Source organism: Aethalodelphis obliquidens, unplaced genomic scaffold, assembly GCF_003676395.1.
Source record: "Aethalodelphis obliquidens isolate GAN/ISIS:26980383/991018 unplaced genomic scaffold, ASM367639v1 scaffold6, whole genome shotgun sequence".
Classification (NCBI taxonomy): Eukaryota; Metazoa; Chordata; class Mammalia; order Artiodactyla; family Delphinidae; genus Aethalodelphis; species Aethalodelphis obliquidens.
Window position 1 is genome coordinate 37,761,288 of NW_020837950.1, and position 20,074 is coordinate 37,781,361.

Genomic DNA, 20,074 nt, shown 5'->3' on the forward strand with positions numbered 1-20,074 from the left:
CGTGCCACAGCTAAGACCCAGTGCAGCCTAAATAAATAAATAGATAGATATTTTTTAAAAACCCAGTGGACCTTCCTAAGCTTTTTTCCACATGCTATCAACATCCAAGCTGCTGGCCTCTGTGGTCCCACCAAGCTGTGCAAAGCCTCTATATCACACTATGTATTCTAACATCTTCACATCTTTGCAAATGGCACCCCATTGGCCCAGAACACCTTCCCTAATTCTAAGCCAAGAAGATGCTGACATATTCTGCAAGATCCAGCTTAAGTGTGATCTCCTTCATGAAGATTCCCCTGGCTGTCCAAGGCAGAGCTAGGATTCATTTTGTTTTGTTTTATCTGCATATTTTATAAAGCACTTTGATAACCACCATCATGGGGGATGCAGAATCTACCTTAAACTGAGTTTTAGGCATGATTGGAGGGAAAGGGATGTTTCTTATTGGGCACAATATTTGAACAAAGTTAGTTTTCAGTCAATGGCGATTGGAGAGATGAAAGGATGAATGGATGGACACATGGGTGGCAGAATGATCTAGGAGTGTCTCAACTCAATGGGCAGTATGGTGACTGGCTAAGAAATGGAATGTTTGAGTCCTGTGGATCTCGGCTTTTATTGCAGATGGGTGATCTTGGGCACATAATTTAACCTCCAGGAGCCTCATTCTCTTTAACAGTGAGATCCACACTCCACGACACTCAGCTGAGAGCCCCAGGAGGCTGATGGATAGAAACCGTGCCAATGGCTCCGCACCCTTGGCTTCCTGTTGAGTTTGGCCAATGGGAAACGGCAGCAGCAAGATATTCAGGGCAGGAGGAGCCTGAGATGCATATCTTTATTCTGCCCTCCAGAGCCCCCTCCCTGCGGGTCCCTCAATTAGAAGCCACAGTTCTTTTCCCACCAGCCCTCTTTCTGGGTTCACATGACCACTGGCTCCCCAGACGCCTCCAGGTTCAGATATGGTAACAGGCCCCTCAGGTCCTTCACTGTCCTTTGTGGATTCCCTACACTCTGCCCACATTGTTTTTTGTTTTTTTTTTTCTTTTTACATCTTTACTGGAGTATAATTGCTTTACAATGGTGTGTTAGTTTCTGCTTTATAACAAAGTGAATCAGCTATACATATACATATATCCCCATATCTCTACCTACTTGTGTCTCCCTCACTCCCTCCCTATCCCACCCCTCTAGGTGGTCACAGAGCACCGAGCTATCTCCCTGTTCTATGCAGCTGCTTCCCACTAGCCATCTTTTTTTTTTTTTTTTGCGACACGGGGGCCTCTCACTGTTGTGGCCTCTCCTGTTGCAGAGCACAGGCTCCGGATGCGCAGGCTCAGCGGCCATGGCTCACGGGCCCAGCCGCTACGTGGCATGTGGGATCTTCCCGGACTGGGGCACGAACCTGTGTCCCCTGCATCGGCAGGCGGACTCTCAACCACTGTGCCAACAGGGAAGCCCTAGCCATCTATTTTAGGTTTGGTAGTGTATATATGTCCATGCCACTCTCTCACTTTGTCCCAGCTTACCCTTCCCCCTCCCCATATCCTCAAGTCCATTCTCTAGTAGGTCTGTGTCTTTATTCCTGTCTTACCCCTAGGTTCTTTGGTCTTTTTATTAAACTATTCTCATATGACCCAATTTGAGGGTGCCATCTGTTTCCTGCTGGAACCTTAACTGATCCCATGGGTAATATCCTTTATAACTCCTAGCTTCTCTGTGTAGATTAAATGTGGTTATTGATGTAAAGCCCTTATTGAATACTCCCAGGGTCTCTGCTGCTAATTTATATGGTAAATGGGGCTAATCATCTCTCCTACGCAAGTGAATACAAGCCACAAATAAAATGTTGTGTCCTATGTGAAGCGGTATATAAATGTAACTTCCAATAAATATTTCATGGCAAAGTCGCACTTTGAAAAGAAAAGCATTCTTTCTGCTACACGTACGTGGACTCCCCAGAGCAGAGCCTGGGCTAACACGCCTTGGGTGCCCAGGGGAAGCACACAATTGCAAGCCAGGGAAAACCAGGCTCGCTCAGGATAGGTTTGCTCAGCTCCCTGAGGCAGATGGGATGAATGCTGACAGAAAGAGGACAGCATGTCAGGGAAGAAGTCCCCTCACCCACCCATTCCCAAAATAAACCAATTATCGACCTGGATTGATTCTCTTTCTGTCGTTTCCTCTAAGCTGGCACCTGTATCACATTTTAACAGGAAGCGACAGAAGCATGTTCACTAGAATTAAAACATGATGGGTAAGGCCCAGTAATGAGCTCGCTTTTGTTTCCACAGGCTGAGTTGAAGTTCCCTCTCATTTGCTGGGTGCCAAGAAAGATGAACAAGCAGTAAGTACCGCGATGTTACCCTGAGCACGAATCTCCCATCTCGTAGTGGGGAACGGAGTCAGCTGCTGGAAGAGCACTAAGGATGCAATGTACCCCCGTGGGAAGGCCGGGCTTGAGGATGTGTGAGTGTCTAGTGAATAGCTGTCCCACTAACAGCGATTTTTTGCAGGCAGGTCCCTTGTTCTCCCCCAACCCAGCTGGGGATGTGGGATTAGGCAGAGACTAGATAAACAGGACCAGGATGCCAGGAGGGCACCCAGAAATGCCATCCATCACCTCCCACCAGGGTGTGGAATGAGAACTAACAGAAGAGCAGTTTGCACACTTATTCCTGCAGCAGAGAGCCTGGAATCCAACTTTCTCTTTGTGGAACACCCAGAGGGGGCAATGTGGTCGGTTTAGGATATCTAAATGTGTAGCTGAATCAGCAAAACTTTCATCCCATTCCAGATGTTTATGAGTATAGTAAAAAGATAGCTGGCCTCCAAGTTTTAAGAGATATTTATGATGAAAACAAAGGACCTTTCAATGGAGAAAGTTGGGTACACTAATTTTAAAATTGATCTACTCATCTATGTATTTGCTTTATTTGCCAATTGGAAAGGTAGCACTGTTTTTCTCCTCTGCGTGAAATGAGCAGTCGTGTGAGAAACACGAGTTTCAGAGGCAGGCAGACCTAGTGTCAATCCCTTGCTTTTCCCTGTCATTTTATAGCTGTACAATATTCAGGAAGGTACCTGATACCCTGGATATTAACCCTCCCTCTGGGAAGTAGGATCTGGCCTGGAGAGGAGGACAGCCTGGCTTCTGGGGGGATCCCCAGTCCTAGAGGAAATCTGGGGGTGGCCCAGGGTAACCAGGTGATGCCTGGGTGTCACAGGTGGGCCCTAGGCACGTGCTTGTTTTCCAGGGTGACAACAGAAGCAGCAGCCCAAGCATCAGACTCATACCCCTCTTTGGGGGCAAAGTGGGGTTACTTTGACAATCTAGGCAATATTTGCTACAGGTTGCCATCTGGCTTTGAGGTCATGAATCCCTGCCTTTCAGTCCTTGCTTCTGTTTCTCTCTGTGGTTCCACCCTGTGCCAGCTGTCTCCTTCATAAAGAAGAGGCATCCCCCTTTCGTGACTCTAGGTAGATTTGCTTTTCACCCAGACTGTGGCCCCTTGGCAATTGCTCTCATCAAGCTTCCCAAAGGGTAGTTTTATGAGTTCAGCTTTAGAGTCAGGTCAGATATGAAGCTGCCAATACATAGACCAGAAAACAGACCAAATCATCATAATTTCATGAACAGTAGTTTTCTCCTCTAAGGATGCTGATTCCAAGTCTGTACTTTCACAAGATCCCCAGTTGATTAATAGCCACATTAAAGTTTGAGAAGCATCTGACTGTAGAGCAATGGTTCCCAGAGCTGTCTCCATCCTGGCACACTGTCGAAGTATCTCCAATATTCGTCAAGATATGACTCAGAGAAGGCAGTTACGTATGAGATGTTGCATGGGCGTAAATTGGAAATTTGCTTCCCTCCCCCTCCACAGACACACACACACACTCACACACACACACACAAGCACACATACACAAATACACACACCATACATACACACAAGTTTTTGTTTTGCTATATCTTGGGGGGAGCAATCCTTCCTCTGTGAAAATCATTAACCCAGTTAATTCAAGGCAGTAGATTTTAAATCTGACTGAACATTAGAATCATCAAGGAACCTCTAAACAACAGCAATTTCAGTGACTTTCCCAGATCAAAGAAGTCAGAATACCTGGACAGTGGGCCATTCTTTTAATGCACAACTAAGTCTAACCTGCAGTTAGCCTTGCAAAATGCTTGTCTAAGATGTCTGACAATTCTATAACCTAGAATTCTGATTTTATAAAGTGAAATTCTAAATGGCCTTTTTAACTATGGCTAATTCCTTACTCTCTCCCATTGGGCACTTTTACAGAGAAGGAATGAATAAACACAAATGAAAGGATGATATAGAAATAGATTTATGTATTTATACACATGCACACATGTATGGGTACACACACACAGTACGAGCATTTGCACATGCATTTCCCTTTAAATGTATCAGTTGGGTCAAAAGCACTTACTGAATAGTATACACTGCACTGGGCACTGAGCTAGGCACCTCCATTATAAAGATGAATAAGATCTAGTCCCTGCCCTCAAAGAACATTAGCCGTACATTAAGCAAAGCAGTTTAGTATTATGTTGAAAGTGATGGGAAAACTCCACAAATGCTATGGAGTCTGGCTGTCCCGATTCTAAATTGCTTCTGAAATTAGCAATCTATTCTGCATTAACGGTCTCTGCAACCAAACTCGCAGCTTCCTTAGCAATCAATTAAACTACGTAAAGCCTCATTCCTTGGAGCATATCGGTGGAGTTAGAGTAGACTGACCAGACCAGCCCACTGCCCATTACGCCCTCAGGGCTAGTTACGGGAGTCCTGGGCTTGGTTTCCAGTATCTCTCCATCATTCTGGACAGAACAGATAAGAACCGTGGTGCTGCGGTTCTGAGTGTTCTGGAAGAGACCACTAGAGTGATCGCTTCTAGGCCTTTCCAGTAAGCAAACGCCCTCGCTGGCCAGGCTCCTTTGGGAACTCAAGAGGAGGACGCCCTCTGACATCCCGGATTGGGGACTGTTGGGGGAGCCAGAGCCCCCAACTTTGAAACATACTGAGACGGTATAACACTAAACTCACTTTGTTCACTGTTAAAATGATTCCTAGTTCCCATAGAAATTTCAGAAAATATACCAAAGTACCAAGAAGAAAATGAAAATCACCAATTACCCTATTAGCACCCAGAAATAACCACTATTTTGTTACCGATTCCTTGTCATTGTTCTATATCTTTGTGTAATATTTTGAAATCCCAGGAAGCCTACTTTTAAAACTTATGTTGTTTTCAGTTTTTCATTCAATAATACTGCTTTATATTATAAACATTGTCCCACATTAGTAAGTCCTCTTCAAAAGCAAGGTGTTTTAAGTCTAGTGTTTAAATAAGGTTCACAATCTCTTAGCCATAATTTCAAAGTCAAAAGTTTTCAAAATACTGAAAATTTTTCATAACTAATTTGATGACAAAACTTGACCTACGATGAGGTGAAGTCATGGATGTTCATCATTTATCCGACTTAGTGTGAAAACACACATGTTTCACTGCAGAAATATTAATGTTTTTAAAGACCAGGTGTTGCTCCAGAGCTTACTGGGGACATTACATAGTATTCAATGAATGCACAATATTACTTTCTAAAATCCAAAATATTCTGAATCCCTAGCCCTAAGGAATTTAGATAACAAATGGTGGATCTGTATTTTACCTAGTGGTTTATTTTTTCTTGACCTTGGTGTTGGACATTTCAGTGGTTACCTGTAAAGTTTTATGAGGCAGTTTTATTGCCGAGATTTAACTTAAAACTTTATACTCTAGGAGTATTACAATAGGCTGTATCACTATGGCCCCCAGCATGCGATGCTAGGTGTCCTGTCACATGTAGGACAATTATTCTGTGATATTCTAGTATTACGTAGAAACACAGGTACAATCAAATTATCTAACAAAATCTACTATTTATTTTCTTGCTTCGGGAAACTTGTCTTTCACATCTATTTTGGAAAGAGTTTTGATGGTTAAAAAAGTAGAGTGTGTCCCTAAAGAAAGAGTATTAACGGTATGGAATTCAAGCTTCCACACATGGTTGTAACCCCATTAGCAATAGATCTGAGAGATAGAATTGAGACTCCTTCTTTTCCATCATGCACACATAATTTTTATTAAGAAATGTATACTGTGTTTAAAACCAATTACAAAGCCTATTTCAACTTTGAGTTACCCAAGTTCATTTTACCACCAAAAGTTTTCTACCCATTTCTGTTCTGGAAATATGTTTTTAGATGATTGGACTCTATACAAAAATAGAACAGAAATGACTGATCAGATTGTTCCCACATGAAGGCTTTCTCATTTTTTAAAAATATACAGTGGTTTTTAGTATATTCATAGAATTGTGCAACCATCACCCACATTCAATTTTAGTATTTTTATATTCTTTATGTATTATAGATGCAAGTCCCTTATCAGATGTCTGAACATTTCATCAACCCCAAAAGAAATCCCTTACCATTCAGATACTCCTCTCGAATAGGTCTTAGGATAAACAGCCAACTACCTTCTGAGACAGTGAGTTTAAAAAGTATAAGAAAGTGCCTCTCTGTATTGACATCAACAAAGCCAGCTTCAAGTCAATGTTAATCATTAAGCAAAATAATGATACTTTCCCACAATACTTTTCTCACTTGAATTCATTGTCTACTTATGAGAATGAAAGGGTAGACAGAATAAAAATTTCTACAGGCCGGTAGTGCCTACAGGCCAGGTACTCTGCTAATTATTTTGCATGAGGATCTGTGCCACGCTGTCTGGCTACTCAACACTAAAACACCTTTCCCATGTTGCCACATAAGACCCCCTGCTTTGGGATAACAGTCTCCCCAATTCAGAGTCTGTTAAAGCCACATCTCTCTGACTCCAAAATCCATGATCTTTGTGTCAAATTGAGCTGCTTCACAATGATAAAGAAAATCATCCTTGTGTATATCTCATCAGGGGCACATTCCCAAACTGAATGACTGTTTTGTTTGTGAGGGGCATATTTTCTTCTTGAAAACTTGCCTGATGAAATTCACTCCATCACTGGGTGGCAATGGACATGGGCTCCTCTCGAAAGGGGCCAGTTCAATGTCTGGTACACAGGAAATGCCCAATAAATAATATTTCCCTCAATATGTATGTATCATATCATTTTTATGATAAAATGATACAATTTCGTGTAAACCCCAGGTCATTATTTTCCTTCCTGATATATGTGAACACCCCTGCCTTTGACCTCAGGGAGCAACTGCATTTTGATTTGCAGGAATTAATAAGTGTAAATCCCACTGAATCTTGGGGATACAAGAAGCAGCAATTTTGGCATTCTGAGATCAGAGTCTTGCATCCAGCAGAGGAGTCAGTGTGGCTGCCTTCCCAGTTACCCAGTAGTAATTATGAACCAACTCTCAGGGCAACCCGGCTCATACACTGGTGCTATCAAAGTCACATAGCTAGGATTCAGCTTCGTGGCCGGCTGGCAATTAAAAAGCTACAAGCTGTGAGAGAACATAGCCAAGATACAGGATGAGAGTTCACCCAAGGTTGCAGACATGGCCAGAGATACCTTTGCAGGAGCAGCATGTATGATTGGTCCTGAGACCCATGAAGATGGGTAGTGATGGGGGATGGGAGATTTTAAGATAGCCTTTTTCTCTCTTAATGGCAATATTGCTAGCTGGGGATGGAACTAGCTGACTGAACTCACCTACCACCACTTGGGAAGCTTCCAGCTGAACAAGCTTTGTCTCCTGCTAACTAGCCGCAAGGTTGGACTTTTACAGTTATAGCCTTTAAAAATATTACAAAGAGTAAAGAAGGTTGTGACTTATTTTAATATTTGAGTTTATTATCATTCAAGTAATATATATTCAATGTAGAAAAAGTTTACATACTAGAATTATATATAAAGAAAAAATACCAGTGATCAAACCACTGAAAAGGGGTCAACACTACTATTGGCTATTGGTTTTATGGCTTTCTTATACAACTATGCATCTTATTTTTTTAACTTTAATGTATCATAAATATTTTCCAATGTTACTATCGTTATTTTTATAGCTATGCACTCTTCCATCATTTAGGCACTCATATTTTATATTCTTCCACTACTGAAAAATAACACAACCCATGAACCAGTTTGACAAACTCTATTCATCTAACCATGTCCAAAAGTTAAGATGCTCTGTTCTGTTACCTGGTAATGAGCAAAACCTACCCCCCCAGGGAATCTTATGAGCCAGGGCAGTATTTGGAGAAGCTTACCCCCAATGACAGCTTATAATGATCACATACTATTTAATTATATAAATGTGCAGAGAAATTGGAAACAAGGCCTAGAATTTGCCATTGGGTACTCCATGAAGGCCAAACCGCCAGTTGCTTGCATGTTCTATTTTACACATACCTGACATTTTCCCACAAATAAGGTATAAGAAGAGAGAAAAGTCAACTTCGTAAAAACACTTGTTCATATCCAAATGCACCTGATAACCAAAAATGTTAAAGATTTCCAAAACTTTTGGATGGATATGATTTGAGGCCAATATTAGGACATCCTGGAAAATGAACCCAATGGAAAGAGAAAAAGGAATTTCCTAAAACCCTAGGTGTCTGGAATTTCAGAATTCCTGGAAAAGAGAGATCAGGTCACAAACAAGAGCAAATGAGTTTTATCAGAGGCTAAATATCAAGTAGAAAAGCATGAGTGTCTCCTGCTTGGTTATCCATTCTTGACTTTAATTCTTCTCTATTATTTTTTTTGTGGAGGGGGATATTTTAGCAGCTTAAAAATAATTCCGTTGAGTTAATCCAAGAAGGGGGATATTAAAGTCAAACATTTATTTAGCTTCCATGTTGAGGAGGCCAAATACTTCATTAATTAGGAGGGTGGGCACTGTAGTGATCTAATGGCAATATCAGCTCTGCTGCTTACCAAGCTGTGCCATTTTAGGCAATCATTTAGCCTCTCTGAGCCTTGTTTTCTTTATCTATCAAATGGAAATAGTAATAGTAACTAAAAGGGTTTTTGAGAAGATTAAGGGGCCATGTATGCAGTATGCTTAGCACTGTATCTGGCAAATGGGAAGCATTTGATAGATGTTGCAGCAGATGGTACTTTCTAAACATGGCGACAACAATATCTCCCATCCCATATGTTCTAGTGCAATGTGACCTGAACGCTCCCCATTCAGAGTGAATCAATTTCTCCACCTCCTTTCACTTGTGCGGGCTGTGGCAGTGTTGACCAATGCAATATGGCAGAAGGGAAAGACATCCTCAGAGGAGGTGACAGTTGAGTGATGAAATGCTGCCAAGTAGCAAATGGAGGAGAGAGCAGGGATAGACTTTCTGAAGTAATTACTGCAGCTGGAAAAGCTCTATCAAGATTCACTATAAAGGTAACACTAAATTGACTGACAATTTGAATTTTGTTGCTTAAAAACAATATAAATAATTGGAGAGAGCATTTCTTGACGACATGATGGGTGGTAGAATTTATTTCCCATATCTCTTTTTTTATTTGTTTATTTTTTTTAATTTTTATTGGAGTATAGTTGATTTACAATGTTGTGTTAGTTTCAGGGGTACAGAAAAGTGAATCAGTTATACGTATACATATGTCCACTCTTTTTTAGATTCTTTTCCCATATAGGTCATTACAGAGTGTGGAGTAAAGTTCCCTGTGTTATACAGTAGGTTCTTATTAGTTATTTATTTTATATATAGCAGTGTGTATACATCAATCCCAGTCTCCCAATTTATCTCTCCCTCCCTTACCCCCAGTAACCGTAAGTTTTTTTTCTACATCTAATAGCATGTAGTAGTAGTAACTCTATTTCTATTTTGTAGATAAGTCCATTTGTACGCTTTTTTTAGATTCCACATATAAGCAATATCATATGATATTTGTCCTACTCTGTCTGACTTACTTCACTAAGTATGAGTCTCTAGGTCCATCCATGTTGCTGCAAATGGCATTATTTCATTCTTTTTTGTGGCTGAGTAATATTCCACTGTATATATGTACCACATCTTTATCCATTCCTCTGTTGATGGACATTTAGGTTGCTACTTCCCATAGCTCTTTATCAACAGGGAAAAGAAAGAACTTCAATCCACAGCCTGAAGGAGGATAAAGGCCTGAATCTGGGTTACAATGTTTAAAATCCCATGTTGGAGGGATGGATTTTTGCTGCCCTGCCATGTTACCTTTTGGATAGGCTGCAATTAGAGATATTTGTCCTGCCGTTTGGTGCCGTTGTTGTTCATTTAAACAAAAATTCTTTGAATAATGAAAATTCTACATCCAGGTAAGTTTCTGTGGACTTTTCTAAGGAGTCCATCAGCAAAGATACAAGAATTTTTTTTTTTAATTGGCCGCACCATGCAACATGTGGTATCTCAGTTCCCCAACCAGGGATCGAACCTGCACCCCCTGCATTGGAAGTGCAAAGTCTTACCCACTGGACCACCAGGGAAGTCCTTACAAGAAATTTTATGAGGAAAAAACATGAAGTCTTTCTCTGCCATTTCAGCAAGGTTTCATTTTCTTCCTTTATTTTCTGCGATTTCTTAAAATACTGAATAGAAACAAAAGAATAGTCATAAAATAAATATGCATGAGGTATAAAGAACAAAAAAAATTCAGATATATGAATGAAAAACTCATTCTCAGTTTTAAAAAATTACTATTATTTTTGCAGTTTTCATTCACTTTTCTGTGATCACAACTCCTCACCACCACCACCCCAAACACACAGGAAACACCTGTCCTGAATTTTGTGTTAATCATTCACTCATTTTTATTTTTAATTTTTACAACATATGGTTGTATCATTAAAAAAACTTTGTTTTGTTTTGCTTGTTTTTGAACTTTAGGCCAAAAAATCATATTACAATGTCTATTTTGCACCCAGACTACCTGGTTTTTGACAACTGTTTCCACTGGTTCCTCCATGAGACCTTGAGCAAGTTAGTAAACATTGCTGTCTCTGTTTTCTCAACTGCAAACTGAAAATAATAACAGTGCTTCCTTTGTAGTGATCTTGTGAAGACTAAATGAGCTAATTTATATAACATGCATATATAAATGGAAGATAATGTGAGCTCTATACGTATTAGCTATTATCATTCTACAATCTGTTTTATGACTACCCCAATTTGCATTTCAAAGATAATCCATGTTTTTGTGGCTAGCCGTAATTCCTTCAAGGTTGTACCTATATAAGATTTCCTTATGTGCATATAATACTATTTATTCATCCCATCTAGTCCATAGAGATTTGGATTCTTTTCCAGATTTTTCTTACATCAGTGCTGCTCAGAACATTCTAGCTTGTGTCTTGGAGTATATATTCAAGAGTACCTGTTTATAAAGGTATACGCTTAGGATGGAAATTTCTGGGGCACAAGGTATTCACAGCTGTAACTTCACCAGGTTATGCCACCATTTGCAAAGTGCACAGGCCGTTTTGCACTCCCACAAGTGTGTGTAAGTGGCCCGTTGGCTTTGCCATCTCATCAGCCTTCCATACTAGCAGTTTTCATGTTTACCAAACTGGTGGGTGGTTTTACTTTACCTTTTGTTGACCACAATGGGGTTAAATACCTTTTCAGATATTTACTTTCTTTTGGTGACCATAATTCTGAGGCAGTTGAGCATCACAAACTTTTCTTTTTGACTTATTGAATTTGTGTATTGTTTAAAGAAACTTTCCTTACCAGGAAATCAGTAAGATGGTTTCCTATATTGAATTCCAAACATCATAAAATTTGTCTTTAATTAGCCTGGAATTGATTAATTTGCAGGTAAAATGAAGTAGGGGAGGATAGTTTTTTTTCATACAGATGATTTACTCAGCATCACATATTAAAAAGTCTACCTACCCCTTCTACATTGATCTGCAATGCCAGCTCTGTCATAACCAACTTTTCTTATACAAATGAATCTTTTTCTGGGCATTCTCTACTGTGCCATGATTAATGTATCCACCCCATGTCAATTACACAAATCCTAATTAGTATAACTTTGTAGCAAATCATGGTATCTAGGAATTTACAAACCACAATTTGTACTTTATCAATGAATTGGCTCTTGAATGTTTATTCTTTAATGTAAACATTAAAATTGGCTTGTCAATATATACACATACACAACCTTTTGGGATTTTGGTTAGAATTACTCTGACTCTGTAGATAACTTTGAAGAGAAATGGCATATTTATGATACTGAGTTTTCCAGTTCATGAACATACTATATATTCCCAGAGAGAGAGACAGAGACAAACATCAACACAATTCCATAATGTTTTATAATTTTCTCCCCCAAAGGACGAGACCCTCACATCTTTTGAGAGATTTGTTTCTAGGCACTTTACATATTTTAAAGATCTTATAAATGTCAAGATATCATGATTTTGTGTGTTCATGTTTGTAGTTGGTGTGTACATTTTTATAGATGATATATACAGCAGGCTTGCAAAGTGTTTTATCAGTTCTAGTATTTGTCAGTTTATTCTTTGGGGTTTGCTATGTAGATGATATCGTCTGTAAATAATTTAATTTTATTGTCTCCTTTCCTTTTTTATACTTTTTTTTCCTCCTAATGGTACTGTTGAGGGTCTCCAAACAATGATAAACATAAAGGTTGATAGTAAGCACCCTTGTTCTTACAGGGAATGCTTTCAATATTTCAGCACAAAGCATTAGTCTTGTTTACAGATTTCGGTAGCCTTCATATTAGGTTAAAGACACTAGGCTGCCAAGAGTCTTTTCCTTAATTATAAATAAGTATAAAATTTTATCAATATTTTTTCTGTATTTATTGAGATGATTATATATTTCCCCTACCCTTATTGTTAATGTAATGATTTAAATTAATGATTTTTCTAATGTAAAACAAAATTTTAATTGCTGGGATAAATACAACTTGATCATGACATATTAATTTTTAGTATATTGGTGCAATGAATCATTAATGAGTATTTGTGAGAATTCCCTATAATTTTTCTTTCTCCTACTTTCCTTGCTGGATATTGGCTCGGATTTGTGCTAGCTTCATCAAATGAGTTAGAGAGTTTTTCCAAATTTTCTATTCTCAGCAAGAGACTGTGTGTGTAATCGGTAATAATTTGATTCTTTACCAATAAAATGGTCTTAAAAAGGTATTTCCTTGGGAAAGATTTTCAACTATTGATTCAATATCATTGTTGGTTATAGAAATATGTTCAGTTTTACTATTTCTTCATGAGTAATTTTTGTTGTTATATATTTTTACATATTCATTTATTTCATGATATTTTCTTATAATTTTGATCTGTTGTGCCTATAGTTATGTCTTCTTTTTCATTTCTAATTTTGCCTGTTAATGACTTCCCTTTCATGCTTAATCAAGCTTGCCAAAGGTGATGAATTTCATTATTCTTCTCTGTTACAGGTTTATGTTCTATTTTTGTAACTTCTGTTCTTATCTTCATTATTTCCTTCTGCCTACATTCTTGGCATTATGCTTTTGTTATTTCACTGATCTACGAAGTTAGGTGCTTTAACAATTAAATTTTAGCTTTTCCTCTTTTCTAATATAAGTATTTCAGTTACATATTTCTACATTATTGTTCAGATTTAAATATTTTTATTCTTTGACTTGTGATTTGCAATTTCCAAATAAAGTTGGATTTTTAAATTACCTTTTGTCACTATTTTCTAACCTAACTATATATTGGTCATAGAAAATAGTCTACATGATATTATTTTTTAAAAAATTTTTAGTACTTGCTTAATGTTCAAATATAGGGCAATTTTCTTGCAATATTCCATGTGTGCTTGAACAGAAGGTGTACACCACCAAAATTGAATGCAATGTTTTAAAAATATCCATAAGAACAATTTTGTTCATTATCTTATTTAAATCTTTATTCTAATGGATCTTTTATATTTTATCTTATTACAACTTACAAGACTGGATGTTTAAAATATTTCGTAGAATTGTGAATTTGTCTTTTTCCTGACAGTTACTGCAAATACATATGTTATTAGGAACATAGAATTTTCAAATATTATACTTCCTGGTGAACTAATTCTTTTTTCATTATGCAGTGACCCTCTTAAGAAAAATGCTTTTTTTCTAAAAAATTTATTTTGCCCACTGTAAATATAGACAAGATGGCTTTCTTTCAGTTAGTATTTTAATAGTACATCTTTTGCATCACTTTATACTCAAACTGTCATATCCTTATGTTTTAGGCATGTCTCTTATTAAAAATGTAAAAAGTATATGACTGCACTGTGAATTGTTTGATCCAGTGAAGTAAAATTATCTTTAAATGAAGGATTTTCTCAATTTACAATTATTCTAATTACCGAACTACTTAAATTTATTTCTACGCTTTATTTTTTTCTTTCTATTTATCTGCCCATTTCTTTTTCTTTCTTTCATTTCTCTTTTTGGTCTTCTACTTTCCTTCTTTTGGTTTGATGTGCACATGTGCATGCATGTGTGTGTATGTATTATTTTCACACTCCATTATACCTCTACTAGTTTACTAGTTATGCCTTCTAATTTTATTTTTGGGATTTCCTTAGATATTTTTAAGATATAATTAAATTACCAACATCTAAGGTTATTTAACCCTCTTTTAGAACAATACATGCACTTTTCAATACTTTATTTCTGACCACCTATTCACAATTTATATGCTACTGTAGTCATGTATTTTAATTCTCTTGTTTGTTAACCCCTTAAGACTCAGTAGTATTGTTTTAAACAGTCAAAACTTTAGAATATTTGCCCAAATATTTAACATAATCTTTGGTCATTTTTTTTCTGTTTATATCTCAAACCTTCTCATGAAGATCACTTCCTTTCAGTATGGAGAACAAAATTTGAAATTTTGTTTTGTGTCAAGGCCCATTATAAGAAAACAAAATGTCTTTATTTTTCCCTCATTCTTAAAATGATATTTTCATTGGACATACAATTCCAGGTTGACAGTTATTTTCTCTCCAAACCGTAAAGTTATTTTTCTACACTTTTTTGCCAACCACTGTTGTGATTGAAAAATCAATCAATATAATTGTCATTCTTTTGAAGGTGATATTTATTTTCCATCTGGATGCTTTTCGGGTCTTCTCTTTGATTTTCTGCAGTTTCACTATGATGTGATGAGTGAAACTTATTTATCTTGCTTATTTGTCTTACTTTTCCTGCTTTGGATACACGAGACATCCTGATTCTCTATTTTGATTTTTTCACCATTTCTGAAAAAATATTTCTTATGTTAAAGTCTCATCTTATTTATTTAAAAATACTATACACAATTGGTTTATATAATTTGTATGATAACTTTAACATCCAAAGAAGGAGCAGATGATTCTGTTGTCTATTGTTTCTTCCATCTCCTGTTTTGGTGCCTTGTTATTTTAAGGGTTTTCTGATTTTGTCTGTATGCTCATCTTTCTTAGAAATTAATCTGTGAGAATTCTTTGAGGCCTGAGTTGAAGGTGAGCTCCTCCAGAGAGGATTTATGCTTGCTTTTGTCAGGTCTTTGAAGGAACTACAAAAACAGGTTTTATTTACTCTAAATTCTCAGGTTGAAGGGTTTCAGACAATCTAGGCTGAAAACCCACGTGTATTAACAGATTCTCAGGGGGAAAAGAATTGTCCCCATCACTCTGCACCAATGTTTGAGAGGAGGGAAGGTAGGCTTAACTCTAGTTCACTCTTACACTGACACTGTAGGTCTTTAGAGTCCAGTTTACATGGGGGCAGGGTCTCCTCCTAGACCCTGAGCATAGAATATCTCAAATTCTCAATATATTTCAAATTCTCTGAATTCTGGGAGGCCATGAAAATCAAAGACCATTTTCCCCTGTTTTAGCAACACCATCAAGGAGAGGGCTGCCTTCAGTGCTCTGTTTCCATCTCTGAGTTCTTACTTCATTTAAATTTTGGGCTCTCTCTGAGCAGTTCTTACTTTTGCCAGCAATCGACTGCAAAAATAAGTTGTTTTTTTTAAAATTGTTTCCTATGGAAGGTTCAGTCAGGGTACCTTGTTTATTATGCTGCAAGAAATAAAAGACATTCTCCCTATGGAATTCAATTTTTTAAATTATATTTTGATAAAATTTTAATTAAAAATAGAGTAAAAGAGAATTTCCATGTTTTCAGTTTCATTAACGGTATTCTTATTTTTATATAAAGTAACACATCCCTGGGATTGGTGTATTCTTTACTTAATATGATTTATCATACTTTTGCAAAGGCTCATTCAATGAACATGAATTAAGCTCTTACTACTTGCCAGACTTTGTGCTATCCATATTTGTATACAGAATCTCATTACCTTTAATCATCAGAGATTGAGGATTCTAGGGCTGCCCTATATATTAAAATGGGAAAACAGTATCAGATAGCAGTCTGTGCAAAGCTATCATTGCTTGTTATATGCCTATATTAACAGGTCCATATATGTACTACCAATTAATCTTTGTATGCATGAATGAGCAAACAAATAAACATATCAATAAATAAACCTAAAATACATGAATAGCCTTAATGCTGGTAAGGAATGATTATGGAATTTGGGCTCTAATACTGGATATGGCAACTCTTAAGACTTGAAGCCTGGACTATTAATGTCATCCCTCTGTGCCACAGTTTCCTGGATCAGCAGGAGATAATAATACTCCACCTAGCATAATAAAAAGAGGCATTAAATAAGATAAAGTATGTAAAAAACACCAGTGTTAGGTCTCTCTTTCCTTTTAATCAATCAAGTTATCTTTGGTAACTTATCAGCTGTGTGACCTTGAACAGGTTACTAAATCTCTGTGTGTCTCAGTTTCTTAATCTATACAAAGTAGATAATAATAATAATAATTTTATTAAGTTGTCCTGACTACTAAGTGACTTAATATATGTAGAATGCTTAGAACATTATCCTGAACATGGTAATCCTTCATAGTTGTTAACTATTCTCAGCAGTTATTATAGCCCCAATTTAAGAGAAACCCTAAATCGTACCAGCTTTTTTAATATAAGAAATAACATTTAAAAAAAATTTGTTTCCTCTGATTGTAAAATAGGAACACATTCATGTAAAACACAAAGATAAATCAGAAAGGCATTTTCAAAAAGTAAAAGCAGCCCAAAATGGCACTCATGTTAAAGATCACTATAACATTTTAGGTTCATAAAATTCTAGAAGGGTGTATAATAAAGTGTTAGTTGTGGTCTCTGCATGTGGGATCAGGGTGATTTTTAATTTTATGTGGGTACATAATGTTGATATAGGTATAAATATCAGTATATTCAAGCAATATATGCATATGTAGATATATCTAATTGTCTCTTTACAATTCAGTCATTAAAATAGGGTCAGTTAGCAGTGTCTAAATTAAGACATTGATTCAACCCTTTATTCTCTTCTTTATTCATCCATATGTTAATTCAACCCATCATCTATTCATTTGTGCATTCATTCATCCATTTATTTCCTATGTGCAAGGCTCGGTGCTGGCTGCTAGGGACAAAGAGATAGAGACATCTCAGTCCCAAATTTAACAATCCAATGGAGCCAGTAGAGCAATGGATCAGTAAGCAAAGAGCTTCCAAACAACGATGTATATTAAGTGCCAGAGGAAAGTGAAGGGTAATGCAGGATCACAAAAATAAGGGTACCTGCATCCACCTAGGTAGAAGAAGTAGGTGAGAGGTGCAGAAACCTATGTGAGAATCACAGAAAGTTTTCTTCAGGGCTTATACTGAAGACCAGTAGGAGTTTGCCAGGTACGCATGGAAGGAAAATTTATTCCTAGGAAGAGAATGCTCAGTGATGTCTGGAAAACATGCTTCCTTCTAAGCCAATGAAGCCCACTGGTTTTTGTCCTCCCAGGAAAACCATACCTCCCTTGTTTGAGGAATGAAAGTAAGTGCATTAGCTTGGTTATTAAATGGATTATTAAGAAATAAAACTGAGCTGCTTTGTTTTCTCAAGCTTTGCACACTAAATTCTAGAAGACTAGAACAACAGGACAGCCATTGACTCAGAACCAGAAAGCCTAAGCCTTCATGCTCTCTCTGACACTCACAAGCTCTTTGAATCCAGGCAAGAGCTTTATTCTTTGACTTTTGAACTTCCTTATCTAAATAAGGATACAATAGCATCAAATTTCTCCACCATTTTTATATGGTAGATGCTTGAAATGGCAACATGTTTGATCATGAAGATAAATGACTGTGGCTGCTGTAAAAAGAGATTATTATGTGAAGAGAGATTAAACCTTGAAATCAACCAGACCACAGTCCCAATCTTTCCTTCATCATTTGCTAGATAATGGTTACATGATATAATGTATGTAAACCACATGGGAAGTGCATCAAATGCCTCTTTATTGTTGGTTCTTTGAACTTGGAATCATAAGAAAGTAACACCTCCAGCATTTAGTGACATTTGAGACTAAGATAAATTGCCCTGTTACCTCATCTATAAAGCAGAGATGTCTCACAAGATTTCAACCCTATGACGTCACTTGAGTTAATATGTGGCGAAAGTCTTAATCCGTTCAATGGGACCAAAACAATGTGACGACTCATTACATGGTAATTTGTACAATGAGATGTATTGCTGAGAAGATTAGTAACAAGGTGAGGACCCTGCCCTATAACACCAAGATACAAGTGAGATATGAAGCGTGATGATGTTTCTCCTGGTTTCTGATCAATGAAGAAGGTGAACTGCAAGGATCTAGTATCCAGAGAGAGGTCACAGCAGAACAAGTGGATTCAGTAAAATTGGATGTAATGAAATGGGTACTGACTTAGAATCCAGAAGCCTAGATTTCTTTTTAGAATCTGACCCATACTGGCCTTTTGAGGATCCAAGTTGGAGTACCATGGGCTTTAGGACTGCTAATGTGTCTGTGTTCATCATTTTTTTAATATAGTTTTTATTTTATATGGAAGTATAGTTGATTTATAATGTTGTGTTAGTTTCAGGTGTACAGCAAAGTGATTCAGTTATACATATACATGTATCTATTCTTTTTCAGATTCTTTTCCAATATAGATTATTACAGAATATTGAGTTCCCTGTGCTATACAGTAGGTCCTTGTTGATTATCTATCTTATATATAGTATTGTGTGTATGTTAATCCCAAACTCCTAATTTATCCCTCCACCGTATGTTTCCCCTTTGGTAACCATAAGTTTGTTTTCGAAGTCCGTGAGTCTGTTTCTGTTTTGTAAATAAGTTCATTTGTATCGTTTTTCCACATATAAGTGATGTCATATGATATTTGTCTTTGTCTGGCTTACTTCACTTAGTATGATAATCTCTAGGTCCATCCATGTTGCTGCAAATGACATTAGTGCATTATTTTCTGTGGCTGAGTAATATTCCATCGTATACATGTACCACATCTTCTTTATCCGTTCCTCTTTCAATGGACATATAGGTTGTTTCCATGTCTTGGCTGTTGTAAATAGTGTGTTCATCATTCTTACATCACCATCACCTAGAAGAGTGTCTTGTATGGGTCAAGTGAATGCATAAATGAAGTATTTTTTTTTACAGGCAACTTCCTCCTCTGTGCAATGGTGATTATAATAGCAATCTGTCAGAATTACTGGGATAGACAGGAAAGGCCTCACCGAGGACACAGTAGGTGCTTGTTATGGAGCACGTCCCTCCTGGCACTGCAGATGAGAGGCTCAGCTCTGTATTGTAGGTGGATTTAACATGGCCTTTTCCTACTAGTCCCACCATAGAACTCAGAAGTATGTCCATAAACTAAGTGCCCTTACAACTTCCAAAAGGCTCTGTCTTAAATTGCCATCTTCTTCTTCATTAGAATTAATGATAACAAAACAGTGAAAAAATATCTTCTGGTAATAAACTCAAGATCCAAAGAGGACAGATGTCTAGCTATTTCCCATCCCTAAAAACATTCAAGTTCATAATCCAGCAGCTCAGAAGCTTCATATAAAATAATCAGATAAGAGAAAGTAGTGAAAGACTCTGAAGGTTTCCCAACAAGCCTGAG

General features: G+C 37.3%; 1 protein-coding gene across 1 annotated transcript in view; it reads left to right on the forward strand.

Moving 5' to 3' along the window:
* Positions 1-20,074, forward strand: part of CLNK (cytokine dependent hematopoietic cell linker) — a 188,681-nt gene that overhangs the window by 11,702 nt on the left and 156,905 nt on the right. The window contains exon 2 of the mRNA XM_027103353.1: positions 2,295-2,347. Coding sequence (XP_026959154.1) covers positions 2,337-2,347 — 11 coding nt within the window. The 5' untranslated portion in view covers positions 2,295-2,336. The remainder of the gene's footprint in view (positions 1-2,294; positions 2,348-20,074) is intronic.